Source organism: Scyliorhinus canicula, chromosome 24 (assembly GCF_902713615.1).
Source record: "Scyliorhinus canicula chromosome 24, sScyCan1.1, whole genome shotgun sequence".
Classification (NCBI taxonomy): domain Eukaryota; kingdom Metazoa; phylum Chordata; class Chondrichthyes; order Carcharhiniformes; family Scyliorhinidae; genus Scyliorhinus; species Scyliorhinus canicula.
In genome coordinates this window covers 19,420,036-19,439,358 of record NC_052169.1, presented here as the reverse complement: position 1 = coordinate 19,439,358, position 19,323 = coordinate 19,420,036, and the positions used below count along the sequence as shown (strand labels likewise).

The following is a 19,323-nucleotide window of genomic DNA, read 5'->3' as shown; positions in this document are numbered from 1 at the left end:
GATGGATGAACAGGAATTAGTGGATGATAAGACACAGGCAGCAACATTTTGGATGACCTCCGGTTTATGGAGGGTGGAATGTGGGAGTCAGCCAAATGTGCTCTGGAATATTCTTGTCTAGAGGTACTCAGCAGAAGATGAGCGAAGACAAGTATGGGGGTGGAGGCAGGTGGTTTTGGTGATGGCACGGGTATTTAGTCAGAATCTCACCTCTGGGTCGAGGTTGATAACAGACTGATATAATCTCGAACCTTTGCCAGTAAGAAGGATGGAATTGGTAGCTAGAAATGGAGTTTGGAGTAGCGATTGAACACAATGACTTCAGTCTTCCCAATGTTTAATTAGTGGAAATTTCTGATCACCCAGTCCTGGATGTCAGATAAACAGTCTCACAATTCAGCAACGATGAAAGAGTTGAGAGTGATGGTGGTAAAGTAGAGCTGAATGTCGGCAGCGTACTTGTGAAATCTAAAGCCATGCTTTTGGAAGATGTTCCTGAGGGACAATGACAGATGAGAATTGGGTATGGGGTGGACCGTGGTGACAATTCTCCTTGCACCTCTTGTTGGAGGAGACATGGGAGAGGGGTTTGAGAAGATGGTTTGCAGTGGAGAAAAGGAGCCGAGAGTAACCTTTGCATTCCAGGAAGAACTAAGCTGAATAAAGGATATCTGTGATGAGCATATTAAGAAGATCTGTTTGTCAAGAAAGATTACCTCTGGCTAAAAAAACATTTTACGTTGCTTCTAATTTTGCTTTTTTTCCTTGGTGAAAGCTCCCATGTTAGTTTCAAAAATCAATATTCTTCTTTAACCTTTTTATTTGCCTCGCATTATTGAATTTTTAAGTCAAACCTGACCTTGGAGTAAATATTTTATATAATGGAGTAAAATGCCTATAGATATCGTGGAAGAATGTAGTCAGTGAAAACATACATTTGTTTCTTCTAAAGTTGCCCTGATGCATTTTCTGTGGAGCATGTCTAATTTCAAATTTGTGCCTTACTGATTGTTGATCTGTTTTAAGTGTTAAGATTTAATTGCATGATTTGTCTTTGTCATTAGGCTTCCACGACCCATTAGCTATTAAGGGTTATTTTGCTCACGTTTCTCTTAGCTTCATAATTTACTTGTGTATAACAGGGAGTTACTCCTTTTCTTGGCACAGTAGATACATAATTATAGCACGGTTGGTCTATCTTTTGTTTGCTAATTATGGAAAAAAGATGTGGACATTAAGTGATCATGTAAAATAAACATCCAGATTTCCTTCTGACCAGATCTTATTCCACTTTTGTCACCATGATAGCTATGGAAAATGTTATGAATGTTACTTTGGCTTGCTTGCTTTCTAAAAATATGTTTAACTTTCAACGAGGTGCAATTTTATTTACAATATATTTATATATGAAGTAAATCTTTCAGTGAAAAAGATTTAATTGCAAACTTTGTCTGAGTATAGTGGTTGTGAAAAATTCCTCTTCAGAAACCAATTTATTAATACTCTTAATGTTTCCTTTTTTCATCATTGTCATCGGTATTCTACCTCTTCAGTGTTCCTCACTTAACCGCATGAAAGTTGTCACTATTTCATTCAGCTAGAAAGATGGATAATTTAGGTTACTGATTTCACAGTGGCTTGTTCCAGTACACTAATTTATCAGTAGTCAGCAGAAGGTGGAGAGATAGCATGCTGTTCCATTTCATCAACATTGATAAAATCCATTCAGTAGCCTTGCTCTTCCCTTCTGACATTGACCATCAGGGCAGCACTGGGGGCCTCACGGTAGCATGGTGGTTAGCATCAATGCTTCACAGCTCCAGGGTCCCAGGTTCGATTCCCGGCTGGGTCACTGTCTGTGTGGAGTCTGCACGTCCTCCCTGTGTGTGCGTGGGTTTCCTCCGGGTGCTCCGGTTTCCTCCCACAGTCCAAAGATGTGCGGGTTAGGTGGATTGGCCATGCTAAATTGCCCGTAGTGTAAGGTTAATGGGGGGGATTGTTGGGTTACGGGTATACGGGTTACGTGGGTTTAGGTAGGGTGATCATTGCTCGGCACAACATCGAGGGCCGAACGGCCTGTTCTGTGCTGTACTGTTCTATGTTCTATGTTCACTGTAGCATAGTGGTTAGCACAGTTGTTTCATGGGTCCCAGGTTCGATTCCCAGCTGGGTCACTGTCTGCGTTCTCCCCGTATCTGCGTGGGTTTCCTCGGGTGTTCCGGTTTCCTCCCACAGTCCAAAGATGTGCGGGTTAGGTGGATTGGCCATGCTAAATTGCCCTTAGTGTCCAAAACATGTTAAGTGGGGGTTACTGGGTTATGGGGATAGGGTAGATACGTGGGCTTCAGTGGAGTGCTCTTTGTAAGGGCCGGGCAGACTCAGTGGGCCAAATGGCCTCCTTCTGCACTGTAAATTCTAGGATTCTATCCCCTGTAATCTTCTCTCAGTCGCTCCTCATTTTGGAGTAGTAAATAGAGAAAAATGTATTCTGAGAGACAGCCTGTGTACAAATATGGCTGCCCTGAAAAGACGATCATTCACTTGTTTAATGATGGCTGGTATTATGCAAAGTGGAACATCATGCCTGTCCTGTCACCAGTTGCATCAAGCAAGGCTGTCTATTGGTTCTGGCTCTGGTGAGCATATGCTTCTTAGCCATGTTCCCAGTGTGCATTCTTGATACAGGAGTATGCATTCAATTTGGGACAGGCTGCAACCTCTTCAACTTTCAAAGATCGAGCCTCACATAAAGATTTCTTGAGTGTCAGCTGTGGCTCAGTTGGTACACTGAACTATAAATCGCAAAGCTCTGGGTTCAAGTTCCACTTCATGGTTTCAGAACAAATGTCAAGGCTGATATTCCACAGTGGAATATGATGGAGCTCTGCATTGTCCAAGGAGCTGTATCTGACCAGAGGATCGGCGAATTGCAAATGTTACACTCCTGTTCAAAAAAGGGTGCAAGGGTAAGCCCAAGTGACATGGACAAATGTGGGTTCATTAAGAAAATCCAGCATTTGTTTTGTCAAGGAAAGTTGTCTTTAATTTGCTGGAGTTTTTGAAAAGATATCTGAGAGGATTGATGAGGATAATGCTGTTAATATGGTGTTCAAAGACTTCCAAAAAACATTTGATAAAGTGCCACATTTGTGGCACCTTCTCCTGAGATATGTTAATGACCTAGACCTTGGTGTATAGAGAATAATTTCTAAATGCAGATGGAACAAAACTTGAAAGTGTTGTGAACTGAGAAGGATAGTGCAGAAATTCAAAAAGACATCTGGTAGACAATTGGTGGAATGTAACAGATGAAGATCAATGTGGAGAAACATGAAGTGATTCATTTTGGTAGGAAGAATGTAGGGAGGCAACACGAAAGAAAGGATGCAACTCCAAAAGGTGTGCAGGAGCAGATATGTGATGTATATCATTCAAGGTGGCAGAGGGCAGTTAATAAAGCATACAGTTGGAGTATTGTGTCCAGTTCTGAATGCTGCACTTTTGGAAGGATGTGAAGGCATTGGAGAGAGTGAAGACTCAAGAATGGTTCCAGGGATGAGAAACTTCCATTATGAAAATAGATTGGAGAAGTTGAAGGGGATCTGACAATTATTTATGATGGATCTGGACAAAGTAGATGGGGAAAAACTGTTCCCATTCTGAAAGGATCAAGAACGGGTGGGCACAGATTTAAAGTAATTGGGAAAAGAAACAAAAGCAAAATGAGAAAAACTTTTTCACACAGCGAGTGGTTAAGGTCTGGAATGCACTGCTTGAATGTGTGATGGAGGTGAGTTCACTTAAGCATTCAAAAGTGAATTAGACTTATCTGAAAAGGGAAGTACATGAAGGACAACAGGGAGAAGACTGGGGAATAGCATTAAGTGAATTCTTCTTTCGGAGAGCCAGTACAGACACAGGTGGGCCGAATGGACGCCTCCTGAGCTGTAAGAATTATATGATTCTGTGAGCTCTTGTTCACGAATGACTGCTTTTTTAGCATGTACCCCAGAAGATGTAGTGATCCTCGCCTGAGTATGTATAGAAGGGGCTGATGGGAAATGGAAGTACCATGTTATGTTTCTTAAAAGAATGCTAGAAGTTGTTCAGCAGTTGAAGGATGGTTTATTGTGCTCCACAATAAATTACTTCGTTAGCTTTTACTTACAGAATGGCACTTGTAAAGATACTGCTTTTCTATGCTCTGCAACTAGGCTTAACCACTTGCAGCCCTGAGCTCAACTTCCGTCCTGTCCTGCTCCCCTGCCTCTCCAGCCAAAGTGAGCGAGGGCGGGCCTTCGGTGTCACTCTTGTATGTCCCTGTGCTGCCCCCTGGTGGTACTTCCATTTCCCATCAATCCCTTCTGTACACACTCAGGCGAGGATCACTACAGAAGACATTCAGTTAGTTGCTTGTTAATCACTTTGCAATTGCCTCAGAACACTTTGGCTATACAAAATCTCTGTTGTCTTCAGACTTGTTGCATGAACCACCCCTGGCCATGTCCTCCAAAACCCTCCAGTGTTCAGAACAGAAATGTTCCATCTTGGGAGTATCCTCTCCCATGACACTACACAGGATCATACACTCGACCATCGCTCAGCAAAAGCAAGCTTGACGTTTGATAGGCTCACTCACAGACATTTTGAAGTTTGTGGAGTTTGTTTCAGGACAAAGACCAAAGTCAGTGGTTCTTGCATCATGTCTTTCTGGGTGTGTGACTTGGACAACCTACAGACAAAAAGAAAAGCAACCTGAAGCATCTTTGCTTTATCTTTGAGAAAGATAATCTGTGGCTAAAACCAGATCAGCCATGATATTGAATGACTAAGCAGGCTGAAATGAGCGAGGGGTCTAATCCTGCTCCAAATTCATATGTTTGTAAGTCAGTCATCAAGCGATTTTGACATTTGAGGAGAAAAGAGTCAAGTGCCTTCAAGACAAACGAATGTGTCATAAAGCCAATGCCTCCAGTGCTGACTTCAGGAGCAGTATTTGCAATTAGTGAGGCAAATTGAGATTTGGTCTAATTTCACACATAAGATAACATCAATCTAGAGTGTAAACCAGTGAATTTATAATTCTTTGCTGAACACTCGTACTTGAGGTGATGGGAGAATCCATTGCCACCACCAATCTTCCCCAAAAAACTGAACCTGAATTCTTCCACCAAGTAACTGTCTTGATCCTTTAAGTCTTGCCATATCTAAGTAGGTTCAAAGTGGCATGGTGCATGCTGCCACTCCATTCCCCTTCATTGTCAACCATATAATTACCAACACTATGGGTGGGTTTCTCTGTTCTAGAGTCTTAGTGCTTCTGCCAGCAGAGAATTAGGACTGATCCCTGCTGGTGCCAGGTGCTGTTCCCATATATCTGCCATGCAGATTCATCGCTGATGACGAGCGAGGCAGTTCCCATTTCCTTCCTGGTCTCGGGCCACCACTTTGATCGGGCTCCCTGATTCCAGCAGCAGCCCCCCCCCCCCATAATTACCAACACTACAGCTTTTTAAACTGTCAGAGCCTTCCTAACAAGCTCTGAACACTTGAAAAGGCTTGAAATCCTCTGAGATCCTATAAAATGCAAAGCATCCATTCAATTTCAGAGCTTTCACTAGATTAACAGCTTAATGGTTCAGTCACAGCCGTTAGAGGGTTTGTTTTTTTATCTTTCCTTATTTTTCAAATACCCTCCATTGATCCTAACCCAATGTTTATAAATACTTAATGATTGACAGCTCCTGAGGGGCGGCACTGTGGTGCAATGGTTGGCACTGCTGTCGCACGATGCTGAGGACCCGGGTTCGATCCTGGCCCCGGGTCACTGTTTGTGTGGAGTTTGCGCATTCTCCCCGTGTCTGCATAGGTTTCACCCCCACAACCCAAATAAGGGTAGGTGGATTGACCATGCTAAATTTTCCCTTAATTGGGAAAAAAAAATTAGGTACCTTAAACAAATGATTGACAGCTCCTGACCAGTTCAAAGCAGCTAAATTGTCAGCTCTGACACTTCCTCTTTTATAAACGCAGAAAGTGCTTAGCATTGTTGAGATTACTACTGTAACAAATAGACCAAAAGCAACATCGACTAAACATTACTTAATTGGTCACTACCTGTAATTTTCTTAAAATCTAGACAAGATAACCCTTATTAATGTCTTGACACAGCCACTAACCACATGCCACATATACTTTGGTGATTTCTTCTCTTGCTCTTGTCAGGGCAAATCTTCCGGTATCCTTGCATCACTATGGGTTCCTTTGACCTGTGGACAAGTTCTAGCCAACCACCTGCAGACTCCAGAAACCGATTGTCTTTGTTTTTGTCTCTAGATGGAATCTTGTGGAGGCGATGGGGGCCTCAGCCACTGGCTGGAGAGCCATTGAATCCCTTGTACGCTCTTTTGAGAAAGGCCTGGATTTTGTGCAACTCGTGTACCAGTGGTAGGCTGTCCCCTAGGATAAAGGTCATGAGAGGTGGAAGTGTAGTCAGAGGCGGCACCTTTTCTGTACTCAGGAGCACCATAGAAGCAGTGGTTACTGCTGGTAAGACACCCACCGTAGGCATATTGGGGGGGGGGGTTCAGCAGGAAGGACAGGCAGTTTGGTCCTCAGTGGGTCACTTCCTGATGTGGAGTGTCTTTGACTGAGAGTCCTCTCCCATGAGCCCGCAAACAAACCATGCTGGGGGTTTGCTTGTTGTGCTCCCTGCCCACTGCTGGGTTAAACCAGTGGTGGCAGGATGAGGCACTTAAGTGGGTGTTAATTTACCACTTAAATGGTCCCAATTGAAAGGTTGGGAAAGCGATCAATAGGTTTTCCCATCTTGGACTTAAACATGGTGAAGTTGGGAAGACACTGGGATCCCCATCCTTTTGCTTGATTAAATACTCACCGCTACCAAATGTGCCACGTGGGAGGACACTCAGTTCTTCACACAGCAACTTCTGCTTCTGTCTTTGGTTTTAGGTGCTCGTGCATGTGCATTTCAATAAAGCACAACCTGGCCCCTTGTCCTCCATGGTAACCAAACCACATAGATTTTTTGTCAGGCAGAAATCGTACTAGATCTCCTCGCTCTTCACTATCGATTTTACCTTTAATTTCAAAAATATGTAATCAGCGTTTAAAATCTCGCACTTTATCACTGTTGCTTAGGTGGTGGCATACCCGCCTCTGAATCACAACTGACATCAGCTGCCCACAGACATACTCAACTGTTTAAAAAAAGGCCTGTTTTGAAACCAAATACGTAAAGATTATTGAAAATGGCTGCCATGAGTCACCTGATGTCTGATACTATAAGTTGACCACTTCTCTGGAAAGTTTGTATGTGAATTACACTGCAAACTTGCTGCATGGAATTTCACATCTGGGGGGCTGTCAAGGTTCACTTCAAACAGGGACTCTCTTGAAAGCAAAACATTAAAAATGCAATGTGCAAACTTCGATTGTCTATAGTTCTATCAAGACGATGGGAATTCTAACCAGCCCGGTGCTCATCAACACTGATGATATCAAGCACTGTGTTGCAGAAGAAGGCAATACCTGTCTGTACACTTGAAATGGTGCTGAGAGGTATTCTGGACAGATGCCCATCTCTCAGAAGTGATCTTTATTTTATCCATTATATCATCACTTGAGGGACCACATTTTAATCTTTTCCCTGCCTGGCCTTGCACGTTTCTCCGCCTAATGGCCCCCCACCTCTCTTTGCAGTTTTTCTGGCCTACAGCTCCCTCTCTGTCCTCCCTCGCTTCTCTGGCCTACAGTCATTTTAGGTACTGAGCCTATCGGCAGCAGATGCAGGAGGAAAACAACCTGTGATCAGATGAACAGCTCTACATCAATTTTCTAATCTACTTGGTTGGTCTTTGTGTATCTTGGACAATGTTTGACGTGCCACATACATAATTATTGACAAGATGGATTGTGGCCTGTGGGCTGCCTGTCGGACAAGCCTGCTGCAGAGTTTTCTGTCACTTTTTCTAGACTGTTCTGCAAGCTTTAAACTACTCTCGATGCACAGCAGAGCCTCATCATCTTAACTATGTGTGGAAATGAGATCGATGTTCCTGAATAATTATACTTTTTGAAAACTGGGCACCTGTAATCTGGATCCCATGGCTCCTTAATTCTCCTCCATGGAGAACTATTATTCATCCGCTTTCTCTTCCAGGTCACTATTCTTACTGTTGTTTGGTGCTCCATCCAATGATGGCCCTTCTGCCTAAGCACTCGCAAGTGGGTGTCTGACAGTTCTTCAATTAAAATGCAGCACAGATAAGAACTGTAGATCTGAAAGCTCCTTGGCAGTTATCAGGATGGCATCTTGTATGATGTGAAATACAGAAAAGCTTGTTTAACGCTACATATATTGCCATTTGCCTTTGCTTGTTGTGGGGAGGAAATAGCAGATGACTATGAATGTTGTCATACTTTAAAAGCTGAAACTAAATATGATTATATTTGCCCAGTCTTTACCACCCTTTTCTTTGCAGCTTGTCTTCTCTTAAGCCTCTTTGGACCATCTGCTTATTAAATTGAATGCCTCCTCTTTCTGCAGACTCTTGGATGGACCGCATCCAATTGTCCTTTGCCGCAGGTTGAATGTACTTTTGGAGGGAATGAATGCAATGTTACAAGCCTGAGTATTATGGTGTTTTGCCATATATGGGATCATAAATGCCGTGGCCTTTTTATTAAAAAGGAAGTGTTATTGTGGACTAGAAGAAACCCATTCGACAGTCAAAATTAATTGATCGTGGCTTTGAACGAGAGTGTTTGTAGAGGTTACCCTTGTCTGAGCTGCTGAGAAAATGTATGATGGTAAAGAGGGGTGTGAAATTATACAAGTGGTAGAGAGTGTATGGTGCCTCACTCAGATCCTTGATGTACCTGGTATCATGAGAATGCCACTTTAAGAAATGTTTGAATGCTCATGTTACTGCAGTGATGTCAGAGTGTGGGTGGAGCTGAACTCTGGCTCTGCTTTTTAGTTTCACTTTGAGAAAATCTTGGGTGTGTTTTTTTTTGTTTCAGTGTTGGAGCTGAAGACAGACAAAGCAGGTGTACTGCTGTTCTCTCTGCCATCAAAATACTATCTCTTGATCATTTGGTGAATTCAGAATTATAAATGTTTTCAGTAGTGAATGTAAACCTGATGTGCTTTTGTTAAAAGGTGTTTCTTTTGTCTTCTGGATGTTGTTCAGGAATTTATTAAGGATTACTTAGTGTTGTATTCTTTGGGGGTTGTATTTGAATTAATGGTTGCTAAGATGTTCACTAACAAAGGTTAACTTGAGTTCATAGAATAAACATTGTTTTGCTTTAAAAAATATTTTTCCATTTGTGCAGTACCGCACCTGTAGAGAGGGCAGTGTGCTCCCCATACCACAATCTATTAAAAGTTGTGGATCAGGTGAACTCCATGATAGACTTTGGGGTTCTCTAAACCCTGGCCCATATCACTGGCCACCCTGTGAAATTGTTTAACTCCCTTCATTATGTTGCAGTTCTTTGGGTGGTGACTACCTCAACCACATCCCTCCAGGGACACCATACTCCTGCAGGGCCTCCTGTCCTTGGTGTGTCCATGACGAAAGTTCCTCCTGACTTTCATTTCTACCTACAGATATGTTGGAACATCTGGTATTCCCTGCAGCCGCAAATGTTGGTGTTGAAGAGAAACTCAAAATTTGAGGAAAGGAAAAGTAGTGGATGTATGAAGACTACAGTTACTTTGGGACTACAGAAAATAATACTTAATGTATCATCCAAGAGCCAAGTCACATTGCCTTTTTGTAGTTACAGTTGGATATCTTGCCAATGTTTTTTTTTTAACCAATATTTTTTTAACCCCACTCTACTGCTTCAATTAAGGGCAAGTAGATCTGAAATTTTGAAAGACTCCAGTATGAATAGATGATAATTACTAAGTTTTGTCTTCAGTCCTGTAGCTATTATTCACTCCTATATTGCACACATCATTTTTTTGTGCAATCTCCCCGAGCTGCTGTTGGTATCTACAGGGAGTTATTTTGTTGACCGATCTTTTTTCTCCACTTTCTCTGGGTGAACTCCGTTTCAAAGTAATCTAGTGGAAATTGCTTTGTTAGCAGATGGCGTCACAGTTTTTTAGTCCAACATATTGGTTTGATTTGCCGCTGGTTTTCAAACCAAAGTAATTCTCATCTATTGTGGATGGCATGCATTCCTGTTTTACAAGGAGACCGGAAATGTATATGCTGTAGATGAACTGCTTTTATGTTGACAAATAATGCGTTGCACCTGCCGTAGGAAGATATTTGCATGAGAATTCTTTGCATCCTCTTGTTTTTAGATTCATTGAAGTAGTGATTGGCATAGGTCTGTGTAAACCAGTATTCAGCTGTACACTGATGACACTTGGTGATGCACCTCTCTCTTTCGAGACTATTCCTCTGTCTGTTGGGCTGCTTGTTTGATATCTAGCTTTTTCATGAACCACAATTTGGATGGGAATGACAATGGGAAGATCAGCACTTGTCTTTACCTATCACACAATACTTGCCCTTGCCACATGCACACACCGTCATCCTGACTGATCATTTTCCCAGGCTGAACAAGACCATTTGCTGTCACTGTTGTATTTTGGCCTGATGGTGCTGTAGGAGTATCGTTATCACAGGGATTCCAGGGTTCAAGAAGGCTTTCTCGAGAGAATTTGAGAAAGGGAAATAAATGCTGGCCTTGCTCACCATGCCAACCTCCGGGAAAAATAAACAAAAACAAATCCACCAAGCAGACAACGACTTCCTCTTCCAGCATTTGTAACATTGCGTGCCTCCACTCTCTCAGCCCACGCGAAATGGGCTGCCACGGAAAAACTCATCCATGCATTTGTCATTATAGATTCCACTGTCTCCTGACACCACATGTATTTAATAAGGAAAATATTTAAATTAATCTCTGAGGGAATAGGTTGAACTACAGTCAATACTGTGATTTCCCTAGAAATTGTTACCATAGTCCCTTCAACTGTTACAGTCATCTGGCTCTCCAGAGTGGCAGCATTGTCTCTACAATTTTTCTGCTGGGCAAATGGAGCAGATGCTGCTGTTGCAGTTCAGCAGGCATGGGCCATTTGCCCGAGCTACTTACTGATTTATAATGGGGACAACTTCTGTTACCAAGAAAAATATAGCTTCTGGGAGGTGATCTGGTGGCAGTGTTACATGGTTAAACCTGCTCATTACTACAGCGTGCACACGATAAGGTCTCTTACAAACTATGTAATGTTTCCCAAGAGGGTGGAAACCATTTCACGTGGAAAGTTGCACAGTGACCGTAGCAGAGGGCTGGCTATAGGTTTCCTGTTTAATGGCCTAGATGTGGATTAAGCATTTTCATAAAACCCTTTTATCCTTGTGAAATTTGTTTTATCTCTTTGTTCAAGTTTATGAACATTATTTTGTTTATTACATCAAATGAACTTCCCAAAAAGATTTATGTTTTCTGTTGCCTTTATTTACATTTATCACCATCTGAGAAGGGAATTGAAACATACAAGATGATCAGAGGATTAGACAGGGTGGACATTGAGAGCCTTTTTCCTCGGATGGTGAAGTCTAGCACGGGGGACATAGCTTTAAATTGAGGTGAGATAAATAGAGGACAGATGTCAGAGGTAGGTTCTTTACTCAGAGTGTAGTAAGGACGTGGAATGCCCTGCCTGCAACAGTAGTGGACTCGCCAACACTAAACGCATTCAAATGGTCATTGGATAGGCATATGGACAATAAGGGAAATAGTGTAGAGGGACTTTAGAGGGGTTTCACAGGTCGGTGCAACATCGAGGGCTGAAGAGCCTGTACTGCGCTGTAATGTTCTATGTTCTAAACCTTGGTGAAGATAATCTCTGTGGTACAGGATTTTGTTCTTTTAGAAGTTGTACAAACAACAGGATATGGATTCGTATTGCTGTGTGAGACAACTGGTAAAATATTTGTCCAAATGGTTGAATGTAGATTCTTCGTCTTTCTCACATCTGTTGCAAAAGCACTGTGACTCTTTAAACATTTAAATCCCAGTTTTAATTTTTTTGTTTATTTATATGAGGAAGTTAGGTTTTCCACATATGAGATGTCCAGATGTAGGAAACAACCAGAAAGTTTCAGTTTACTGGTTGTTTTAAGTTAAGGCAACGTTTAAAGAGCACAAAACACAAGTCGACGTCTCAGATGGTGTAACTGTATTTAAATTCATTGTCGACAGGTCTTGGAATTGTTATTATCCTTCTGGCTACCGTAGTAACATCAATTACTGGGTTGTCAACCTCCGCTATATCGACAAATGGATGTGTTCGTGGAGGTAATGATTTTAGCTATACTTGGGTCACCAAAACATGGAACTGATTATGGTAGGTGTATAGTCTCTTGGCAGGAGTTTGCTCTGTCTTGCTATCTATGCGCATTTGAGTTAAATCGCTTTGTGAAGACTGGTCAATGTTGCCAAGATGACAGTTGGGTAAAGGTAATGATATTTTGTATTTTTCATCTACTCTTCAAGGATGTGAGCAGCACAGATGCCTTAATTTTTGGTACATTTCAGCTTTTCTTCTTAACGACGAGAGCATCAAGGATTTCTTTCGTATTTTTGGTACATTTCAGGTGTTCTGCTCAAGGACGAGAGCATCAGGATTGATTCTCATTTTTGGTACATTTCAGGTGTTCTGCTCAAGGACGACAACATCAGGATTGATTCCTTTCTCATTTTTGGTACATTTCAGGTGTTCTGCTCTAGGACGAGGGCATCAGGATTGATTCCTTTCTCATTTTTGGTACATTTCAGGTGTTCTGCTCAAGGACGACAACATCAGGATTGATTCCTTTCTCATTTTTGGTACATTTCAGGTGTTCTGCTCAAGGATGAAAGCAGCAAAGATTCCATTATAGTTTTTGGTACATTTCAGGTTCCAGCTATCTATAATAACTGACGGGTTGAATTGCTGCATTGATGATTACATGAGAAACCTACTTAAGATACATCTGGAATTCTTTACAGGTCTTGGCGTCATCGTCATTTGCCTGAGTACGGTGGTAACTGTTTTAACAGGTATCTCTATGTCAGCCATTTGTACCAATGGAGTTGTTCGAGGAGGTAATGTAAAACAAATTCTTGTACCGTTCAGAATGTTTGTATCAAATAAAGTAGGTTTAATGGGAAAATAGTACCCATCGTGGCTAATACGTGTATGAAAGCTGTGTTCACATCACCACCAATTTAAAAAAAATAAAGAATTGACAATTTACCCAGATTTTAAAAAGACTTATTCTAAAATGTACTTTTCAATCTGTCAATTCCAATTTGTGTTGCATTAAAAGGTTAAACATGGGTGTACTTTCCCTTCATTAAATTAATCAACAAATACTTTTTGGGGCTACCTGAATGCAAATATTAATATAACATTTTTTGTTCCAAATATTCCCACAAAATAGTGCAGGATTTTAACATTTTCTAAATATGTTAAATGCTATTTTGGTCAACTAACAAACTACTTATTAGCCGTATCATTTTAGTTGTACAAATGGACTACAGTATTGTATTTACAAACTCAATTGGGATCCAGTATTTCCATATAAACTACAAACCACTATTAGTACATTTTCTTTTATCCTAATGAATTTTAATTCAGGATTTCAAGGGGAAGATGAAGGGTGAGATAAATGTATTTCTAATATTAAGGTACTCATTGTCCCTTCATAAGTTTGTGTTCCAAAGAAGTCCCTCCCCATCTCTTCTGAAAATATTATAACCAGAAAAATTAATTTCTCTTTAGCTACTATATCATGTCACTCCAGAGGTACACACTATTTATTCTGGAGTCAATAAAAAATAAAAGTAATCACTGGGAATATGCTATTTTCCAATATGATCCCATTTTAATGCTTGAAAATTAACATGATCCCAGAAGCCAACAAAGGTAGAACAGCAGCATTGTCACACCCAGTTCTTTTTTTTTTTTTTTTTTTTTAATTTTTTTATTGGAATTTTTTGCAGAAAATATAACAAAAAGTATAGCAAAAAGCAGTAATATGCAACTAACAGCCCCATAACACCCACAATTCCCCCCATACCGTAACATCACATGTATCACATTCCCCCACCCCCCCCCCCCCCCAAACAAGAGAACTTAACCATAAATTAAAATTAGATAAATCAAATTTAAATAAAATAAGCTAACATAATCAACGCCCCCCCCCCCCCCCCCCCCCCCCACCCACCCAACCCCCCCCCCCCCGGGTTGCTGCTGCTACTGTCCCAGTACCCTATCGTTGAGCCAGAAAGTCGAGGAAAGGTTGCCACCGTTTAAAGAACCCTTGCACCGATCCTCTCAGGGCGAATTTAACCTTCTCAAGCTTAATAAAGCCCGCCATGTCATTGATCCAGGTCTCCACGCTTGGGGGCCTCGCGTCCTTCCACTGTAGCAAAATCCTTCGCCGGGCTACTAGGGACGCAAAGGCCAGCACACCGGCCTCTTTCGCCTCCTGCACTCCCGGCTCTACCCCAACCCCAAAGATCGCGAGTCCCCATCCTGGCTTGACCCTGGATCCCACCACCCTTGACACCGTCCTCGCCACCCCCTTCCAGAACTCCTCCAATGCCGGGCATGCCCAGAACATATGGGCATGGTTCGCTGGACTCCCCGAGCACCTGGCACACCTATCTTCACCCCCAAAGAACCTATTCATCCTCGTCCCAGTCATGTGGGCCCTATGCAGCACCTTGAATTGGATGAGGCTAAGCCGCGCACACGAGGAGGAAGAATTTACCCTCTCCAGGGCATCAGCCCATGTACCGTCTTCGATCTGTTCCCCCAGTTCCCCCTCCCACTTCGTTTTCAGCTCCTCTACTGACGCCTCTTCCTTCTCCTGCATAAGCTTGTAGATATCGGATATCTTCCCCTCCCCGACCCAGACCCCCGAGAGCACCCTGTCACTCACCCCCTTCGCGGGGAGCGCAGGGAATCCCTCCACCTGCCGTCTAGCAAATGCCTTTACCTGCAGATATCTAAACATGTTTCCCGGCGGGAGCCCAAATTTCTCTTCCAACTCCCCCAGGCTCGCAAACCTTCCGTCGATAAACAGGTCCTTCAGCTGTCTAATGCCCGCTCTATACCATCCCCGAAATCCCCCATCCATGTTCCCCGGGACGAACCTATGGTTCCCCCTTAACGGAGCCTCCATCGAGCCCCCCACTTCTCCCCTATGTCGCCTCCACTGCCCCCAAATCTTGAGGGTAGCCGCCACCACCGGACTCGTGGTATACCTCGTGGGAGGGAGCGGCCACGGCGCCGTTACCAGGGCCCCCAGGCTTGTATCCCCACAGGACGCTCTCTCCATCCGTTTCCATGCTGCCCCCTCCCCCTCCATCACCCACTTACGCACCATCGACACGTTGGCCGCCCAGTAATACCCCGAGAGGTTGGGCAACGCCAGCCCCCCCCCATCCCTACTCCGCTCCAAGAAGACCCTCTTCACCCTTGGGGTGCCATGCGCCCAAACAAATCCCATGATGCTGCTGGTCACTCTTTTAAAAAAGGCCCTAGGGATAAAGATGGGCAAGCACTGGAAGAGGAACAAGAACCTCGGGAGAACCGTCATTTTGACGGATTGCACTCTGCCCGCCAGCGATAGCGGCACCATGTCCCACCTTTTAAATTCCTCCTCCATCTGTTTAAATTCCTCCTCCATCTGGTCACACCCAGTTCTTAATTGCTAACATTGAGTAATGATTGGTACCCCATCCATGACCTTCAACATCCAATTCCTCCTTTACCATCTCACGCTGGTAGCAGTGTGTTCCATCTACAAAATACATTGCAGAAAGTTGCCAAGACTCCTTTGACAACACCTTCCCAAGCCCTTGACTCCTACTACCTAGAAGGACGAGGGCAGCAGATCCATGGGAATACTACCAGCTGCAAATTCCCCTCAAGTCGCACACCATCCTGACTTGGAAATATATCGTTGTTCCTTCACTTGTTGCTGGATCAAAATCTTGGAACTCTTTCCCCAGCAGCACTGTGGGTGTACCTGCACAACATGAACTGCAGCGGTTCAAGAAGCCAGCTCAACACCGCCTTTCCGATGGCAATTAGGGATGGGAAGTAAATGCTGGTCTAGCCAGTGACATCCAAAGCCCTTGAAATAATTTTTTTTAATTGTATAAAGAGAAACAAGCATACATATTAAAATCTGTGTTTTTTCAAGTACTTTGTGGAAATGTTATTTTATGTACTCACTGGGCCTAATGAGACACAATAATATGCATGTTGTGACAGTCTCTCGCTGTGGTGACTGGTGCATATCTAATATAATCTTTATTGTCACAAGTAGGCTTACATTAACATTGCAATGAAGTTACTGTGAAAAGCCCCTAGTCACTCCAGCACCTGTTCAGGTACACGGGGAGAATTCAGAATGCCCAAATTACCTAAAAGCACGTCTTTTGTGAATTGTCGGAGGAAACCCATGCAGATACGGGGAGAATGTGCAGACTGCACACAGACAGTGACCCAAGCTGTGAATCGAACCGGGGACCCTGGAGCTTTGAAGCAACAGTGCTACTGTGAATCTTGGGTTGTGTGCTACATCCAATTTCATATAATTATTGAATCCCTCCAGGAAGAAGGAGACCATTCAGCCCATTGAGTCTACACTGACTTCAAAGAGCATCCCACCTAGGTTCACACCCTATCCCCGCAACACCACCTAACCTGCACATTTTTGGACACGAGAGAAAAGTTAGCATGGCGAGTTCACCTAACCTTCACATCTTTGGTCAGTGGGAGCAAACCCACGCAGACACTAGGAGAATGTGCAAACTCCCCACAGTTACCCAAGGCCGTAATCGGACCTGTGCCCCTGGTGCTGTGAGGCAGCAGTGCTAACTACCATGCCACCCATAAAGTGACAAAATCTATCACTTTCAATGCATGTAGTGTGATGTCTAGATAGCCAGTTTCCACACATGGGCACGGACTGCTTCAGTATCTGGGGGTTAGTGAATGGTGATGCACATTGTGCAATCATCAGTGAGCATCCCCACTTCTGACCTGAAGATGGCATCATATCATTGAGGCAGCAGCTGAAGATAGTTGGGCCTAGGACACTATCCTGTGGTGATGTCCCGAGATGGAGATGATTGACCTCGAACAATCACAACTATCTTCTTTTGTGCTAGTGTTACGGGAGAGGTGTTTTCAGAACCCCAAAATGTATCGTGGAGTTCAACCAACCCCCACCTTTAATGGATTGTTGCTTTTGAAGCACACGGCTTGTTCCCCAGGTGTAGTATTACAATTGTGGACACGTTTTTACAACAAAACAATGTTTATTCCATGAACTCAAATTAACCTTTTAAATAAACATTGGATCTCTTAACACCCCTTACTTCAAAGATAACCCCGAAAATAATACAACACTACCCAATCCTGCAAACTGTTCCTTTACACATCCAAAAGACTTAACAAATTCCTCAAACAGAAGCACATTAGATTTATATTCAATACTGAAACCTTTTTACAATTCCGTTTTAACCAAAGGATTAAGAGATAGTCCTTCATGGCAGAGATCACCAGCAATGCAGCTCACAGCCACACCCAAGCTTTCTTCAAACTGAAACTAAAACCCAGAACTAACCTCAAAAGGGCTGAACTGAGCTCAGCTCCACCCACTCTCTGACATCACTATTTTCTTAAAGGTACTCTCACATGACACGAGGAATGACTCCAACCAGTGGAGAGTTTCCCCCCTGATTCCCATTGACTCCAGTTTTGCTAGGGCTCCTTAATGCTGTACTCACCTTTAATGCTGCTATACTTAGTCAAATGCTGCCTCGATGTTGAGGGCAGTAACCCTCGCTTCCCCTCTTCTGTCCATGTTTGGACTAATGTTGTAATGTGGTCAGGAACTGTAGTCCTGGCGGATCCCAAATGGATCATCAGTAAGCAGGTTTTTCTGAGTGTGTGCTGCTTGATAGCAGTTACACAGACCATCACATTGCTGATGATGGAGAGTAAACTAGTAATTGGCTGTTAGATTTGCTGTGCTTTTCATGAACAGGACATACCTGGGCAGTATTTCTCTCATTGCTGGGTAGATGCTTGGCTTGGGACATGGATTGTTCTGGAGCACAAGTCTTAATTGATATTGCTGGAATATCATCAGGACTCTTGTGGGTGAGGTTTAATATAGTTTACAATTGATGTGTCCTGTTGCAATACTTAATTGTGCTCTGTTCTTTAGCTGCTGGTTGTTTCCAGGGGTCCAAACGGCAGGACTGACATGTAGCGTGCCATGGATGGAGCATCAATACAAAATCCAGTTATGTGATCTCAGGGAATCTTTTTGTCCTCTTGTGTACCCCTGTAACACACTGAATATTCCGTCTCGCTTTTTGTGGTCAAGAAGCAGAAGATAGAAATGAAATGAAAATCACTTATTGTCACAAGTAGGCTTCAAATGAAGTTACTGTGTAAAGCCCCTAGGCGCCACATTCCGGCTCCTGTTCGGGAAGGCTGATACGGGAATCGAACCTTGCTGCTGGCCTGCCCGGGTCTGCTTTCAAAGCCAGCGATTTAGCCCAGTGTGCTAAACAGCCCCTAACACAAGGTGCTCCAGAATACTATATTGCGAGTGTGGCATGCTGAAGCCAATATGTGTACATCAAACCCCACAATGCTTGCTTCAATTTACAGAGCAAAATCCAGTATGCTTTTCAGACATTCTGCCAATGTGGTTTCCTGATCAATGGCCATTGTCTCAATTCTTCATTTCACGATGCTTTTCAAAGGAGCTTCAACTGTCAGTTTATTTACCTCTGCCTTTCCACATTTTAAAATCGGATTGATTGAAGCAGATAAAATTCTGAAGTGGTGTGAGGGTTCTTTGCATATACAATCCGATATCTCCCCTCAAGATGTTTTTTGAGCTTGTCTCGAAATAGGGCCTCAACTACACGCTGCGGCGCCAGGACCTCTTTTTGACATACGAGCGTGGTTTCCTAACACATTCCTTGTGCAAGGCTTCCAAGTGTCTCTTTAGCTTCATGTTTTCACTAGATAGTACTTGGGGACAAATGAGGTATGTTGGCTTTTCTTTAGATTTAGAAAAAGCACTCGTGAAATTGAGGAAAGCCTCCAATGTGTTTCTGAACACGTTCCATCCCTGTGAGGATCCGTTAACCAAACTTACCGAACGACCCACAAATGAAGAAATTATCGAACAAGATTTAACTTTGTAACTTTTACTTTAATACGATGATCAACGCAAATTA

At 43.0% G+C, this 19,323-nt stretch overlaps 1 protein-coding gene across 3 annotated transcripts in view; it reads left to right on the top strand.

Moving 5' to 3' along the window:
- slc12a1 (solute carrier family 12 member 1) overlaps positions 1–19,323 on the top strand; it is a 106,820-nt gene that overhangs the window by 15,250 nt on the left and 72,247 nt on the right. The window contains exons 4-5 of one of the 3 annotated variants that reach the window (XM_038784361.1): positions 12,259–12,354; positions 13,048–13,143. The exons of 1 other annotated variant lie outside the window; for it this stretch is intronic. In XM_038784361.1, the coding sequence (XP_038640289.1) occupies positions 12,259–12,354; positions 13,048–13,143 (192 nt within the window). The remainder of the gene's footprint in view (positions 1–12,258; positions 12,355–13,047; positions 13,144–19,323) is intronic. One more of the 3 variants, XM_038784359.1, reaches the window with a different exon arrangement.